A 17495-nucleotide genomic window follows, 5' to 3' on the forward strand; every position below is an offset into this window, starting at 1 on the left:
TAGTAACTCCCCGTCTCCTGCCAGCTTGTGACCCACTGCTTCTTGTGCCTCGGTGCCAGGAAGCCGCCGGCCGGCTGGTAGCGCTCCTCCTGCCGGATCCGGATGGCGTGGTACTTGGGCATGATTCGGTAGTAGCGGGTCCGTTTGAAAAAGTTGCACTGCGTGGGAAGAGAAGGGGGGGGAGAGAGAGACGCATCAGTGAGAGGACACATTGACCGAAGTTGGGAATTTGAGCAAAGGGACACTACGGAGAATAGAGGCAGGGTGAAAGAGGAGGTGAGAGAGGAAGCGGGGAGATAACGGAGAAGGCCGGTTCATTGGACCAGGTTCCTGTGGTGGCTGAAAGGCTGAAAAGGCTCAACATCAGTTCCAAAATGGAGAAACTAGGGTCATGTACACACTCTACTCTGCCTCCAGGGTTTTGGGAAATGGTGTGCACACGGTATTCACCACAACATTTATCTATTTTGTCGGTTCTTATGAAAGGTTGCATTTTGATGTGTCCCTCCACCCCAAACCAAACTTCTGCCCCAAACGTGGGTGGCGCTGTGGTCTAAACCACTGAGCCTCTTGGGCTTGCCGATCAGAAGGTCGGCGCTTCGAATCCCTGCGATGGGGTGAGCTCCCGTTACTCGGTTCCAGCTTCTGCCAACCTAGCAGTTTGAAAGCACGCCAGTGCAAGTAGATAAATAGGTACCGCTGCGGCGGGAAGGTAAATGGCATTTCCGTGCACTCTGGTTTTTGTCACAGTGTCCCGTTGTGCCTAGGGTTGCCAGACTCAGTAGAGGACAGGACTTCTTTGCCCTGCTCTCTTGAGTCTGGAAACCTTAAAGAGAAACCAGCAGACCCTTTGTTTAATTTCCAAGCAAAGGGTCTGCTGGTTTCTCTTTAAGGTTTCCAGACTCAAAAGAGAGCAGGGCAATTAAAGGCACAGAAGTCCTGTTCTCTATTGAGTCTGGCAACCCTAGTTGCGCCAGAAGCGGTTTAGTCATGCTGGCCGCATGACTCGGAAAGCTGTCTGTGGACAAACGCTGGCTCCCTTGGCCTGAAAGTGAGATGAGCACCGCAACCCAATAGTCGCCGTTGACTGGACTTAACTGTCCATGGGTCCTTTACCCCTTTTTTACCTTTAAACCAGCTTCAATCGAAATTGAGAAAAAGAATGATCTCATTATCCCCTCTCATGTTGGGAGTAGTTGTCTGCATAGACGGCCCTAAGGTAAGACTATTTTTGCAGCTTGGGGAGGAAAAGGGGGCAGTGACGTGGCCCGCCATGTTGTTTTCTGGGTGAGAGCCAACAAAATGGCAACTGGCAACCAAGAGGTTGGTTCGAAACTTGGTTCAAAGTTTTGCTAATTCTTTTTTATGTTGTCCCTCAGGGGTGGTGTGGCGAAGGCACAATGGATTAAACCGTTTAACACTGGGATTGGCCACTGATCTTTGACACCTGCCATGATTTTGTAGCACAAGTGTGTGTGTGTGTGTGTGTGTGTGCGTGCGTGTGTGTGTGTGTGTGTGTGTGTGTAGCAACTCAAAATATGTGAGGGTGAGCTGCCAATCTGGGTATATATTAGAGCACGGTTTCCCAAACCTGGGTCTCTAGCTGCTTCTGGACTACAATTCCCATCCTCCATGACCACTGGTCCTGCTAGCTAGGGGTGATGAGAGTTGTAGTCCAGAAACAGCTAGAGACCCAAGCTTGGGGAAACCCTGTATTAGAGCGTTTTCTAGACTGACTCCTGTATCAAAGTCAACCCCCGACAGTGTCGCCAACTCAGCACCACCTCAGAACTTGGAATGAATGGCCCAGTGAACGGAAGGAAGATTGAGAGTAAAGAGAGAGAAAGAGGAAAGTCCATTGTCAGAGTAGGAGGTGCCAGGTCAGAAGCCACCTGAAACGAAGGTGGTTCTTAAAGCCTAGGAAAAGAAACACATTTGGGTTAGTGAGACAGACAGATAAAACAAAGAGGCCAACAGACATGACACCTGGAACCTGAGGGGAGAGCATTAAGTGCAATGTGTGAGGAACATGCCTTGAAGAAAACTAAGAGAGGGAGAGGCTGCAATGCCTGGTGTTGAGAGGGCTGGTTTGGGAAATCTGGGCACCCAAGATGTTGGATGCTGGGAGAAATGTCCAGAGAATGGCTGAGGCCAGATGTGCTTCTCTGCCACCTGCAAATCCAGACTCTCATTTCAGGGTCCTTGACTTCAATAATCTGAGTTGGGAGGCGGGCATACCTGCCAAGTCTCCCGCTGAAAAATGCGGGATCAGCAGCGGCGCAGCACCGGAAGTTGCGTAGAAGTAACTTCCGAGGCCGCTCTCCCCATGTTCGGGCACCAGAAATCGGGCAGAGCGGCACCGGAAGTCGCTTCTACGCATACCCAGCGGCCATCTTGGTTGCGGCCACATGGCGGCGGCCATCTTGGTGACGGCCGCTGCCATGCGGCCACCACCAAGATGGCCGCTGGGCATGCGTAGAAGCGACTTTCGGTGCCGCTCTGCCCGATTTCCGGTGCCCACACATGGGAAGTGCAGCATCCAAAATGGAGGCTCCCTGGCAGGTAGGAAATCCGGGGGATTTCCGGGATTTTTCTCCATTCGGGAGAACAGCAGGAAACGGATTAAAATCCGGGGGTTTCCCGCGAAAAACGGGATACTTGGCAGCTAAGGAGGCAGGGCAGGAACAGGCAGAATTCTCTGCCCCATAGACAACAAGGGTAGGCTCTTGGTTTTCATATTGGGCACAGCCAATCCAGGGGCTTTGTACTACCTCCCAATCGCAAGGCTCCATGTTGCACAACCGCATTTCCTCCTGCGCCTAAAGAGGACTCTGAAGCAGAAGCACCCATAGTAGCTCATTAGAGTAGAGCCAGGGCTTAGGGCCCAGTCACACAGGAGAGTCATAAGCAGATTTCCTTTTTTTAAAAAAAAGCTTTAAAAAGAGGCAGGGGCACCTCTGAATTTGATCAAAGCAGCAGAGATGGGGGGATGCTTAACCATTCCTCCCTATACAGGGGCATAGTGTAGTGGGTGGCCAAGCCCCAGGCACACAATTTTGAAGGGGCACGAACCAGGCACCCCCACACCCATCCTGCCAAGCATAGCTGCCAAGTTATCCCGTTTTTTAAGGGATTTTCCCTTATGCTGAATAGGCTTCCTCGCGAGAAAAGGGAAAACTTGGCAGCTATGCTGCCCAGACACATCTGGGGGGGGTTGCTGTTCCCAGCTCCCCATTCTTCCCTGCCAACTGCTGGCGGTCTCTGGGCCCCAGCTTGGCCTGGCTGCTGCACCCCTGGCCAGTGCTTGCTTGCTCGGTGCACTCCCCAGACTGTGAGCGAGAGTGGATGGAGGGAGATGGGCAAGGGGCAACCCCAGCACAGCACAGCCTGGCGCTCCTCTCTGCGGATTCACCTGCCAAGGGCCACTTTGGCCAACTGGGCTCCCCCCCTGTGCAGGTGGGCAGGTGGTGAAGCACAGCCCTGCTTGCCCCCAGGTGGGGAGTGGCTAAGAATACTGATTATTGTGATTCTTAGTTGTGCTCTGTGATTGGAGCAGACGTAAGTTGGTCCTGTCTGTTCGTTCAAATGGGTCAGCGCTTAGTCCCATATACAGTCAAACTTCGGTTGTAGAACGTTATCCGTTCAGAATGCCCTTTCGACTTCTGAAACGTTCAACAACCGAGGCGCGGCTTCCGATTGGTTGCAAGAGCTTCCTGCACTCAAGCGGAAGCTGCGTCGGACGTTCGGGTTCCGAAAAGCGTTTGAAAACCGGAGCATTTACTTCCGGGGTTTTGCCGTCCGGGAGCCGAAACGTTCGAAAACGGTGCCGTTCGAGAACCGAGGTTTGACTGTAACTCAAGCAGTATAAGGTGCCCGTGTGACCAGTCCAAAGTCCAATTTCCCTGAACCAGCACTGGGACACAGCTCTCAACGCCAGGGTCTTATGGGAAGGATTAAGAAGTGGAGCAGTTGACAGAGACAGTGAACAAGAGGAGTAGACCTGCTGCAAGAGCTTGATTTACCAAGAGACAGGGCAAAGGGGTGGGCAGTTTCCCCTCCCCCTGAGACAGGAGCTAGTAGCTGTCGGTCAGCCGCTTAGTTTCAGATGGCTGGATCTTCATCATGGCTTTCTGGCCCTTGGCCTCGTACATGGCTCGTGTGCTTGCCCGCCGGAAGAAGCCGCACTATGAGGAAGCAGGGGGTCAAATGTCAAGCACAACAAGGAAACAATGTGCAATGGGTTGGTGGAGACAACCAGCTCAAGCGTTCCAGCCCCTTTGTTGCAAAGGATATAACTTTCAACATGCAGACGGGATTGGTCTCATTTTATTGCCAAGCACCAGGAGTGATAGTTTTGGGGGTTGCCAAATCCACACAATCTGGGGCTGCTGTGGGCTCCTCCGCAAAGCTACAATTCCAAGGCGAAAGAAATATCAAGCAGAATTGATAAGAATTGATGAGAAAATGGCAAATCTGGTGCCACAAAGGATGCCACACGCGATGGTCAAAACGTCAAGCATGCCCTTGAATTCACCTGCACAGAACTAAAGACCCATGCCACCCTCTTAAGAAAGGTGCAGGTATATTCACGACCCATCTTGCCTGTAGTGATCTTCCGGAGGAGAGCTTTCCCCAGCAGCCACTACAGGCAACCACAGTTGGAGAGCACTTCCAGGATTCCCTTTCTATATTTTGATCATCTTGGATGCTGAATTTGCAGCACACAAAGATACTAAGCCATAGGGAGGGGCAGGAAAACATCCTCTCGGGCAAGCGGTTGTTTTCCTGTGTTTAGTTGTCACTAGAGTAAGTGAGATACTCGTTGCCACTTTAGCTGTCCTGGTGAAACTCCCCACTTGAATATGGCCTGTTATTCCTGGGAGATGCAATGCAGAGTTGGAATGCAACACAGCACTAGTGGAGACTTAGCTTTGGAAGTGCTCTGCAAGCCCATGACTGCCTTCACATTTTTAATCTGCTTTTGGTACTCTAGGAACAGGAGGTGTGAATCCTTTTCTTTCTGGGAACCAATACAAGCGGAGGGAGGCTTGAAAACACACATTCCCTCAATGACAAGGTAATGGTTGGAGTTGCTCTGGGAAAAGGCTTGCGCCCCAGGAAGGTCACTTTGGCGCTGCTAACACAGCAGCTTGACTTCACCCCTGGAGGTGCACTCCATTGTCTCTTGAGACAGATGGATGCCAACAACTAAGGGATTTCTGAAAAGGGTCAGGCACACAGGCTCTATGCAGCATTCTCCAAGCACCAGCGAAGTAAACTGCTTAAGAACAAATTCAAATACCTGCTGGAAATGTAAAGAAAAAGAAGGTGCCTTTTATCATATGTGGTGGGCGTGTAAACTAATTAAAAATTTCTGGGAGATGATATATAATGAAATGAAAAAAAAAGTTTAAAATAACTTTTGCTAAAAAACCAGAAGCCATATTATTAGGAATTACAGGTACCAAGACACCAAAGGACAAAAAATGACTGTTTATGAACACGACAACAGCCGCACGGATGCTATTAGCCCAGAGATGGAAGGAAGAAACTACCCTGACCAGAGAAGAATGGCAAACCAAGTTGATGGACTATGCTGAAATGGCAAAACTAACTGGGAAGCTCAGAAATCAAGAGGACAAGAACTTAAAAAAAAAAAGAATGGGAAAAGTTTACCATCTATTTACAAGACCATTGTAGTAAGCAGGTTAAAACATTAGCAGGATTTTAACCACACGTAAATTAACGGAAAGTATGGATAATTTGGAAGGATAAAACTTGGGTAGTATTGATATGCAGTTGTAAATATTACCACTAGGACCCATGGAAGGGATGGGGGGAAGTCAAGATATTCAGAGCAATCTTGATATTTGGATCTTGAATTGTTTTTTGTTGTAGGTTTATATTTTTAAAAATCATATCTATCTACCTACCGTATCTATCTATCATCTATCTATCTATCTACAGTATCTATCTATCTATCTATCTATCTATCTATCTATCTATCTATCTATCTATCTATCTATCATCTATCTATCTATCATCTATCTATCTATCTATCTATCTATCTATCTATCTATCTATCTATCTATCTATCTATCAATGAGTTGGTGAAGGACCGACCATAATACAGATGACTATTGTTATCATCTTATCCTGAGGTATGGACCAAAGGACCCTAGATATTCAGCTGATGCCTTGGTTAATCAGGTTCTAAATATAGTTTCCTCCCATTCCAACCGCTTTCTCTATGGTGACAAAAACGGGTATAGCAAGCATCCCACAGATACACTGAGCTGTTTGGCTCTTCTCCAATATTAGCTGCACAAGCTAAATGCAAACACCCAAGTCAGAGCAGATTACATCGAAAAATATAAATAAAAAATTCCTTCCAGTAGCACCTTAGAGACCAACTAAGTTTGTCATTGGTATGAGCTTTCGTGTGCATGCACACTTCTTCAGACCAACACGGCTACCTACCTGTAAACAGATTACATCACTGCTGGATAAAGCTGGGGCGGGAGGCAGTTAACTTCTGCCTGGCCCATTTCAAACTGGCTTGGCTAGTTTGTTTGGTGTTTGTTTGTTTTTTTGTGACGTCTGAATGCCTGAACATTTTGTTCTCTAGCGAGGCCAGCCCGCCTATAGCATATTTATATCAGCCCCGGAAATACTGCTAAGGCATTTGAGCTTGCCACAGAAAATTGTGTGGGTTGTTGATTGTTTTCTTCTCTCTGCGGGTTGGCTGTGCAGAAGCAGTTTTGAGAGTGTCCCTCTACAAATACGGGCGCCAAGAGAGAGGAAAGGAAGGTGCTTCTGTTTCTAGCCTGTCACCCCTTGCTCCCCAATTTTAAAAAAAATCTCCTCTTCTCACCTTCCACAGCAGTAAAACGATGACGCCCAAAAGCAGAAGTCCGGCTGCTACGGCGACCAGCACCAGCCAGAGCTCAATCTCGGTCGGTTGCTCCTCGCTCAGCTCAGAGTCGATGGTCACCGAGAACTGAAGGAAGGGGCAAAAAGGGGAGAGCTGGGTTTGCCTCAAGGGAGGAAGGGCAGAAGGGAGGGGACACCGACTCAGTGCTGAATTTTTCAACTTTCAACTTCCCAAAACGAGGGGGTGTAACGTGACTTGGGAATTCGAAAGGTATTTTGGTTTAAATGAGTATAATTTACTTTTGCTTGGTAAGTAAAATGTGTGTCAAGTTGCACAGAAATCATTAAAAAGGATTGCCAAGTACGTGCAGTTATATGATGTACTGATATTATTATTTATTACTATTACTATTGTTTCGCATTACCTGAATTGTCAGAAGGGGAAATTCTTTGGTTTTCCTGAGAGCAGTTCACGTGCTTCTTTGTCAAATGTAGATTTACCAAGCTGATTGTTGCCCAATCATAAAAACAATGGCAGATTTGAATTCTTCATGCCCCCCCAAAATATAATTTTAGGTCGCCTCCCCACTGAAGAAATGTGCAAAAATTAAGTTTCACCCCCTAAAACGTCATCGACCTGGTGTGTGAAGATCAGCATGGCCACACCTGACGGAGAAAGGGGGGGGGTCAAATGCTCCCAGCTCAGACCTCGTATTCTCATCTGGGTTGATTAATTCATCAACATTGGGCAAAACATCCCATGCCTAGGCCTGAGTTTACAGATGGGGATTTGAGGGCAGCTTTGCTTTGAAAATAAATCGATTTCATTTGAATCCCTTCCAGTCGGGATTCAGGCCTCATCATGGGACTGAAACTGCCTTGGTCGCACTGGTCAATGATCTCCAGTGGGCTAGGGACAAAGGTGAGAGCTGTTTCCTAGTCCTGCTGGATCTCTCAGTGGCTTTTGACACCATCGACCATAACATCTTTCTGGACCGTCTAGAGGGCTTGGGAGCTAGGGGCACTGTCATACAGTGGTTCCGCTCCTTCCTCCCGAGCCGTGTTCAGAAAGTGGTGGGGGGGGGTGAGTGTTCAGACCCCTGGGCTCTCGCTTGTGGGGTGCCTCAGGGTTCTGTCCTCTCCCCTATGCTTTTAACATCTACATGCAGCCGCTGGGAGAGATCATCAGGGGGTTTGGGCTGGGTGTTCATCAGTATGCGGATGATACCCAGCTCTACCTCTCTTTCAAATCAGAACCAGTGAAGGCGATGAAGGTCCTATGTGAGTGCCTGGAGGCGGTTGGTGGATGGATGGCGGCTAACAGATTGAGATTGAATCCCGACAAGACAGAACTACTGTTTGTGGGGGACAGGAGGCGGGCAGGTGTTGAGGATTCCCTGGTCCTGAATGGGGTAACTGTGCCCCTGAAGGACCAGGTGCGCAGCCTGGGAGTCATTTTGGACTCACAGCTGTCCATGGAGGCGCAGGTCAATTCTGTGTCCAGGGCAGCTGTTTATCAGCTCCATCTGGTATGCAGGCTGAGTCCCTACCTGCCTGCAGACTGTCTTGCCAGAGTGGTTCATGCTCTAGTTATTTCTTGCTTGGACTACTGCAATGCGCTCTACGTGGGGCTACCTTTGAAGGTGACCCAGAAACTACAACTAACCCAGAATGCGGCAGCTAGACTGGTGACTGGGAGCGGCCACCGAGACCACATAATACACGTCCTGAAAGACCTACATTGGCTCCCAGTACGTTTCCGAGCACATTTCAAAGTGTTGGTGCTGACCTTTAAAGCCCTAAACGGCCTCGGTCCAGTATACCTGAAGGAGCATCTCCTCCCCCATCGTTCTACCCGGACACTGAGGTCCAGCGCCGAGGGCCTTCTGGCAGTTCCCTCGCTACGAGAAGCTAAGTTACAGGGAACCAGGCAGAGGGCCTTCTCGGTAGTGGCACCCACGCTGTGGAATGCCCTCCCACCAGAGGTCAAAGAGAACAACAATTACCAGACCTTTAGAAGGCATCTCAAGGCAGCCCTGTTTAGGGAAGCTTTTAATGTTTGGTGGATTTCTGTATATTTTAATATTTTGTTGGAAGCCGCCCAGAGTGGCTGGGGGACCCGGCCAGATGGGCGGGGTATAAATATTATTATTATTATTATTATTATTATTATTATTATTATTATTATGAAAGCTGCTGCTCAAGAAGAACTGATGGAGTTTGCTAATTATGGGAGGGAGAGAGGAATGGAGACTGGGAGGCCTTCCATTGGAATTGATAGTTGGACCGCTGGACTTTCTGAAGTTGCCTCACCCAACAAATCCAGTCTCACTCACCCACACAGTGTCGTTTTTCATGTTGATGGTGGAGGAGTTTGTCCTGAGAAACAGCGTGGCTTTCCCATCCACCTTCACGCGGTCAAAGTTGTTGTAGTCCTACATTTCCATGGGGGGTGGATAGGAAAGAGCGAGCATATCAAAAAAGCAGCAACATAAACTCATTTCCCAATGTACTCCCACCCACTGAACACAGGAAGATGCCTTAGAATGAGAGACCCTTTCACTGAACATCCTGATTTGGTGATAAACAGCTGACTTGGAGGTTAGATTACATTCTGCCTTCATTGAGAAGGCAGAAAAAAATCATAAAATGTATAAAGTCAAAGATAATCAATGCTGGAGATGTCAGAAGGAAACAGGTACATTCCTACATGTATGGTGGTATTGTGCTAAGATAAAGCCTTTTTGGAGCGGGGTATTGGAAGAATACCAACCTAGCAGTTCGAAAGCATGTCAAAATGCAAGTAGATAAATAGGAACCGCTACAGCGGGAAGGTAAACGGCGTTTCCATGTGCTGCTCTGGTTTGCCAGAAGTGGCTTTGTCATGCTGGCCACATGACCTGGAAGCTATACGCCGGCTCCCTCGGCCAATAATGCGAGATGAGCGCGCAACCCCAGAGTCTGTCACGACTGGACCTAATGGTCAGGGGTCCCTTTACCTTTACCTTTATTGGAAGAATTAAAGAAAATATTCAAATATAATATTAGGAAAACTCCAGAATCTTTCATATTAGGAATGGTTGAAGAGGAAGTGGGAAAAAAGGATGAAAAGATATTTCTGTACTCAGTGGCGGCAGCAAGAATTTTGATCACTAAATTATGGAAAACCCAGGAAGTCCCTACTATTAGAGATTGGCAAGAGAAATTAATTAGCTATATTGATCTGGCCAAATTGACAAATTCGATAAGGGGTGGTTCAAGTAAAAAGTTTAATAATAATTGGGAAAAAATTGGAATATATTTGAAAGAACTTGTGTTTAAAATGAATATCTTGTAGAATTCCCAAGAGGAAAGTAAATGGATGCAGTAGGAAAGTTAAAAACTTTGAAGCCAGGGAGGAAGAGAAGGGGAAGTTGATCTGGATAAGAAGTTGTGAATATTGATATTGAAATGAAGACGTAGAAGTTAGATTGATAAATATGGTAGAAGATAGGGTAAGTTTTATTTCAATGTTTTGGATTTTTTATTCGTGTATTTCTTTTGTTGTGTATTTTTTGTTGGTATTTTAGTTGAATGTTTTGTTTTATATTTATTTTAAATTCAATAAAGGTTATTTTTTTAAAAAAGAGAGAGAGAGAGAGAGAGAGAAAATTGTTCCGGTTTGTTTACAGGGCGACCAGCGTCTGTCCTGCATTCAACCCAATTTGCTTTTATGAATCTTCCCATCCCATAATTCGTTCATCCCATACGTTTCCCAGTCACTTTCCAGGCCACAACAAGTCTCAGTTTGTGTGTTATTTCATAGTGGGTTTGTTGTACTAGGGAGAAGGGAGTCTTTTCAGCCACTTTAAATTGCAAAAAGGGGACATTCTGGAATGTTCCAGAACTGTCAGGGACCGTGCTGAGGAGGGTTGCACTGAAGAAGAATGGTGGGAGTCTCCCCCTCCCCTGATCATGCTCCTGCATCTTCCCAGGAGCAGGAGGACAGTCTAGATTAGGAACAGTGGTTTGCAGAGGGGCATAGTTCAGAAGGCAGAAGCTGGGAAATACCGGATGGGGAACAGCTAGGAGAAGAAACACTAGGAGAGAGATAGTTAACATATTCACAGTCCATACGCCGCCCCCAAACTCCCGGAGAGCTCAGAAAGTGTCAAAACAGAAAGCGCAGAGGCTACTAACTCAGATTACAAGACATAGAAGTGACGTACATTAATAGGGATGGGGTGTGTGTAATCCTTAATTGGGAGCCCTGCCATTTCTAGGGGTTGTGTTCTTTGTTCTCTCGCTGTGATTATTAAAGATTCTAACTGGTAAGACGTTCCTTTTATTTGATCTCTTATCAACTGCCACACGGTGGGGGGAGGAAGCCAATTCCCCAAAGCCTGACAAGAACACTCCCTCTCTCATTAACCAGAGAAAATTCTTGCAAGGGGACAGAATGAGCATCTACCTCGATGAATGTGCTGTTCCAGACCCGGGCACGAACCATCACATTTGTCACATCTGCTGCATCCCACAAGGGGCACTCGAACCAGACACAGCGACATGTTCCTTTGGAACAGCTCTGGAAACAAAGGAAGAGAGGGGAATGGATATTTCAGACAGGTGACAATCCCAGCCCTACCAGGAGATGACAGCGGGGATTGGGAATGGGAACATTCACTGAGCTACAGTCCAGGAAAACTACAAGTCTCTCCACACCACCAAGGACACTTTTGTACATGGGGATATAGTCCAATTGAAGATTATATTTGGAAATAGTCCAACGGTGAAAAGGGTGCCCAGATTCCTAGAACTACTATGCTATTTCCTGCCTGAGAAAATGTACCACTCCATCCAACCACTCATTGGCTAGGGTTGGATGAACATAACTTCATTTAATAAGCTGGCAAACAAGCCAGGAAGTCTTCAGCTAACCATGGTTTCTTGTACCGCCCAAGTGAGGAAACGATGGTTAATGACTTCAGAACAAACTGGGATACAAAGGCTTGTTTCTGAAGCTGTTTAACCATTTAACTAGCCGTTTCTTGGTTGGGACATACCTGCTCCTGAAAAGCCCTCCTGAGCAGAAGTGGAAATGACACAGGATGGCCAAAATGCTCACCAGTAATGTTTCTGACTTGGCTTTCTTGGAAGCTGGCAAGGTGACGGGAAGCTCATGCTTCGGAGATGCTTGCAGATCGCGCTTCCTCCGTGCTGAGGTCCTGCTCCAATCGTGTAGCTGGGAAAGCAAAAGAACTGGTCAGCTTTCTCTTCCTGGAAAAGCATGTGCTCAAGAAGACTATCCTCTCCTGTCGCACCCGTGCAACACACAACACAACTTGAGAACCACTGGTATAGCTAGTAAAGGCAAAGGATCCCTGGACGATTAAGTCCAGTCAAAGGTGACTATGGGGTTGCTGCGCTCATCTCACTTTCAGGCCAAGGGAGCTGGCGTTTGTCAGCTTTCTGAGTCATGTGGCCAGCATGATGAAACCGCTTCTGGCACAACGGGACACTGTGACGGAAACCAGAGCACACAGAAACACCATTTACCTTCCTACTGCAGTGGTCCCTATTTATCTACTTGCGCTGGTGTGCTTTCTAACTGCTAGGTTGGCAGGAGCTGGTACAGAGCAATGGGCGCTCACCCCATCATGGGGATTCGAACCGCCCACCTTCCAATCAGCAAGCCCAAGAGGCTCAGCGGTTTAGACCACAGCGCCACCTGCATCCCAGGTATAGCTAGTAGAAATAGCTACATACAGTACATGGTGGCAGGGCAAGGTAGAAGGTGTAGCCCACTGAAAAGGGTGCAAAGAAAAAGGAGTCAATGGAGAGAGAGAAAATGCAAAAGGGAGAAAGGGCTCGCACTGGAGATCAGACTCACTGTGAGGTTGCGGTTGTTGATGACTTCCCCGGGGGGTACACAGAGCCGACTCTCGTTCCCACTCCTTTTCACAAGGATCTGAGTTGGGTACAGCAGCCATTTCCCGTTGCTGGCCTCGTAAGGCCATTCGAAGCCCAGCGTGATTGTTCCAGAGGATCCTAAAGACTCGCCTTTCGTGGTCACCTGAAAGACAAAGGTCAGGTGACAAGCTGAAGCCCCTTTTATAAAACAAACTCGGTGTCAAGATTATTCTATTTTGGTGGAAAAGATAGTGTGTGTGTGTGTGTGTGTGTGTGTGTGTGTGTGTGTGTGTGTGGCAACAGCAGCCAGAATCCTGTACTCACAGAAATTGAAAGGAGGAGTACTAACCAAGGAGGAATAGCTTCAAAAGTGAATGGACTATCCAGAAATGGCAAAATTGACAGCCAAAATAAGAGATAAAAGAGACAAACATATTTGGGAAGACAAGGTGTAATAAATCAGTGCCAATACGCCAGTTTCAAAAAACAAGGTCAAGGTATAAGAGCACATAGGAATCTGCCTTATACTGAGCTGGTGGATCTACCGGTAGCTCAGTCGAGGCTGACTGGCACCCATTTTACAGGTTTTCAGACTGAGGTCTATCCTACCCCTACCTGGAGATGTCAAGGATTATTATTATTTTATTACTATTCATTAAATTTATATACCACCCTATATAGGTCGCAGGGCGGTTCCCAGAACCTGCATGTAGGACTGATCTACAACCACTGAGCTATTGCCCTTCCTCAAAGTATCTTGAAAGAACCAGATTTGGGAGTGGGGGGAATGTCAAGAATCCATTTCAACCAAGCAGTTTATTCTTCTGTTTCAGGCACAAATAGGAAGGGAAAGAGATCTTTTCAAATATTTGGCTTAACATTTTGCACTGGGAGAAATAAGCCGACACACATGCCCTTCAGCGACCCTCTGTCTTGTGCTTGTACTCTCAACTCTACAAATTAACAAATCACATTGGGATGGATTCAATCCTAGATTGTGTCTTAGTTGCTTTCAAGACAAGGGATCAATGGCCCCGTATGGAATCCTGCTCAAGTAAACAAGCTCATGTGGGTTTTTAATCAGAAGCAATTCTGGGATACATCAGTTGGTAGAACATGAGATTCCAGGACTAGATGACCCTTGTGGTCCCTTCCAACTTTATGATCCTACGCTTCAGTTTTTGAGAGTATTAGCCACACCCCTCAAGGAAGATCCTTACCTGGAAGTCAAATTCGATGGGACTGCCTACGTCTTCCTCATGCTTCATGGCTGACTCGCCCATGACTGTCCCACTGAAATGCGTCTGGAGCCAACGGTTGACTCTGCCACGGAGAGAGGAACACATTGAGAGGTGAGAAGGATGAAAAAGTTTACAAAGTGAGGAACTTTGGATGAGCGGGTCACACTTTCCCAATTCAGTCAATGGGAAGTGTAACCTACTAGAATTACATTTAGGAAATGTCTGTAATGAAGATTTATACTGCTGTCAGGCCTACTCGACTACCAAATCTGCTAATCGTGGAATCCTGGGAACTCAAGCAACTTCATAAAACAATATGGGGAACCATGAGAGTCAAGAGTAGACTCCCAGTACGTTACCGAGCACAATTCAAGGTGTCGGTGCTGACCTTTAAAGCCCTAAACAGCCTTGGCCCAGTATACCTGAAGGAGCGTCTCCACCCCCATCGTTCAGCCCGGACACTGAGGTCCAGCACCGAGGGCCTTCTGGCGGTTCCCTCACTGCAGGGAACCAGGCAGAAGGCCTTCTCGGTAGTGGCACCCGCCTTGTGGAACACCCTCCCATCAGATGTCAGGGAAATAAACAACTACCTGACTTTTAGAAGACATCTGAAGGCAGCCCTGTTTAGGGAAGTTTTTAATGTTTGATGTTTTATCGTGTTTTTAATATTCTGTTGGGAGCCGCCCAGAGTGGCAGAGGCCCTTGTTGGTAGTGGCATCCTCCCTGTGGAACACCCTCCCATCAGATGTCAAGCGAGATGGAGAACTACACAACTTATATATGCATGTGTGTGTATCCGAAGTGAGTTTGATGGCATGGGTAATTGCGGCAGTCTGGAGGTCTCAACATAACACACATCCTGTTTTACAACCTCATCTTGAGAGGCATTTGTATACAGTCAAACCTTTGTTCCAAAATGCCTCCATTATTGTACGTTTTGGCTCCTGAACGCCGAAAACCCGGAAGTAACTGCTCCGGTTTTCAAACGATTTTCGGAAGCCCAATGTCGGACGTGGCTTCTGTTTTGAGTTTCCCTGTTGTATTGAGGTTTCCACTTTCAGTTTTCGGTTGTCGAACAGTTTGGAAGTCTAATGGTCTTCCAGAACGGATTACATTCCACAACCAAAGGTTGACTGTATCACTTCTTTTTTAAACCCACGTCAAACATCGCGGTGGTTACGCACATGCTCAGGGAAGCATCAATGGTGTAGTCTACCAACAGGACTGCCGACACGGGTGCGAGATCTTCTTGATAGCTGATCCTATGAGAGACAGGACATCGTTCAGAGGGGTCAGTTGGGGCTTCTCAGAAGGGATGCTTAAGTCAACCCAAACAGTGCCCCTTCTCTCAACAGCGGAGTCACGCAAGAAGCCCAAGGCCATGTGGGATGAGTCCACACAGAGGCCCCTCCCCACACCAATCATTCTAGGGTTGGCCCAAGACATTGTGGCACCTGAGGCAAACCACAAAATGGCGTCCTACCCACCAGGGAAGAAGGAGTGAGTGAAGAGCTACATTGGGAACAAGTTGGGGAATCAACTCAACCTTGCCAGATGTTTGGAGTGGGACTCAAAGGTTGTTGCAGGGAAAGGGACGCACCCTGAATCATGCCGGGTGGGTGCAGACCCCAGAGGACACCCCCTGCCATTTGGGAGAAGACCGGCAGCGCCTCCTATATAAAAGGATGTCATATGGAGGAGGGAGAAAGGTTGTTTTCTGCTGCTCCAGAGAAGCGGACACGGAGCAATGGATTCAAACTACAAGAAAGAAGATTCCACCTAAACATTAGGAAGAACTTCCTGACAGTAAGAGCTGTTCCACAGTGGAATTTGCTGCCAAGGAGTGTGGTGGAGTCTCCTTCTTTGGAGGTCTTTAAGCAGAGGCTTGACAGCTTTGATGGTGTTTCCTGCTTGGCAGGGGGTTGGACTGGATGGCCCTTGTGGTCTCTTCCAACTCCTATGATTCTATGATTCCTATTCTCCAAGAATCTGCTGTATTGTGGGGGTTGCCAAGGAGGGGACAGATCCAGCCTCCAAGGAGTGCACCAAAGCCGTCGCTGCCACCACGGCAATGGCAGCAGCAGTGGGCAATGCGTTCCTTGTGCGGCCCATGTGGATTTTGCCGCCCAAGGTGGGTGAACCAGCCATGCAGCCCTTCAGTCAATACCCAAGTAAAAGGTAAATGTGACCCCGGACGGTTAAATCCAGTCAAAGGCGACTATGAGGTTGTGGCATTCATCTCGTTTTCAGGCCAAGGGAGCTGGCGTTTGTCAGCTTTCTGGGTCATGTGGCCAGCATGACGAAACTGCTTCTGGCCCAACGAGACACTGTGACAGAAACTAAAGAGCATGGAAATGCCGTTTACCTTCCTGCCGCAGTGGTCCCTATTTATCTAATTGCACTGGTGTGCTTTCGAACTGCTGTAGCCAAGTACACTAGTACTGACTGGGCTTCCTGATGCGCATTCCCATTTCCAACCACAACTATTTAGCCCTGGGGAGAAGACTCACGTGGAAGGCTCCACCTGCACGGTGACATCTTGGGTATTTAGCGAAACTCCAGTAACTTCAAACGTGATAGTCAGTTCTGCCTGGAAAGGAGGCAAGAGTGCACAAGCTGGTTACCCAGCATGCTTTGCTGCAGTTGCAGAAGCAAATCAGAAGAACCAGCATTTCAACTACTGGTCAAATAACGGGTTATAAACTTAGCTGCCAAGTATCCCGTTTTTCACGGGAAACCCCCGGATTTTAATCCATTTCCCGCTGTTCTCCCGAATGGAGAAAAATCCCAGAAATCCCCCGGATTTCCTACCTGCCACGGAGCCTCCATTTTGGGTGCTGCTTGCTCTGACCATGTGTGGGCACCGTAAATAGGGCAGAGCGGCACCCGAAGTTGCTTCTACGCATGCCCGGCGGCCATCTTGGTGGTGGGCAAGATGGCTGCCGGGCATGCGTAGAAGCGACTTCCGGTGCCCCTCTGCCCTATTTCCGGTGCACACACGTGGTCAGAGCGGCCCCGGAAGTTGCATTTTTCAGCGGGAGACTTGGCAGGTATGGATATAAATCTAACACTGCAGCAACAACACGCTACATATGGAACTCCCTCTTAGTAGATGTTCATTTATTCCCCCCCCCCCCGGCCCTCAGCAACACTCTTTAAATTATAAAAGGGAAATGTTTTTATTTTACCCACTGTGTGGTATAGTACTCTGTTACCACTGATGGGTGATACTTTGATGGGATTTGATAGGATGGTTTTTAACTATGGATATTTGACTTGCTTTTTTTATCAGATGGGTAAGGTGCAAAAACATTGCATGAAAAAATGAAAACCATTCCTTTTTTAAAAAAAACCCCAAACATAAATAAATAAGAATAAAAATGTGCACCCCACCACTGAGACCATTCCAATGTGTCAGTATCCACCTTCCCAAAATTTCCATACCTCTTGCGATGGTTTGAGCCCTTTCCTTTTTAACAGTACAATACAAAC

The 17495-nt window shown here is 47.6% G+C and overlaps 1 protein-coding gene across 2 annotated transcripts in view; it reads right to left on the reverse strand.

The window, feature by feature from the left end:
• Positions 1 to 19: 19 nt before the first annotated feature.
• Positions 20 to 17495, reverse strand: part of ITGA3 (integrin subunit alpha 3) — a 91946-nt gene continuing 74470 nt past the window's right edge. For both annotated transcript variants that reach the window (XM_060281422.1, XM_060281423.1), the window contains 10 exons: positions 16514 to 16593; positions 15188 to 15265; positions 13983 to 14085; positions 12743 to 12925; positions 11978 to 12094; positions 11324 to 11437; positions 9210 to 9308; positions 6875 to 7000; positions 4023 to 4184; positions 20 to 158 (listed from right to left, as the gene is read on the reverse strand). In XM_060281422.1, coding sequence (XP_060137405.1) covers positions 4074 to 4184; positions 6875 to 7000; positions 9210 to 9308; positions 11324 to 11437; positions 11978 to 12094; positions 12743 to 12925; positions 13983 to 14085; positions 15188 to 15265; positions 16514 to 16593 — 1011 coding nt within the window. In that variant the 3' untranslated portion in view covers positions 20 to 158; positions 4023 to 4073. The remainder of the gene's footprint in view (positions 159 to 4022; positions 4185 to 6874; positions 7001 to 9209; positions 9309 to 11323; positions 11438 to 11977; positions 12095 to 12742; positions 12926 to 13982; positions 14086 to 15187; positions 15266 to 16513; positions 16594 to 17495) is intronic.

The sequence above is a fragment of the Zootoca vivipara genome, chromosome 13 (assembly GCF_963506605.1).
Source record: "Zootoca vivipara chromosome 13, rZooViv1.1, whole genome shotgun sequence".
NCBI classification, from domain to species: domain Eukaryota; kingdom Metazoa; phylum Chordata; class Lepidosauria; order Squamata; family Lacertidae; genus Zootoca; species Zootoca vivipara.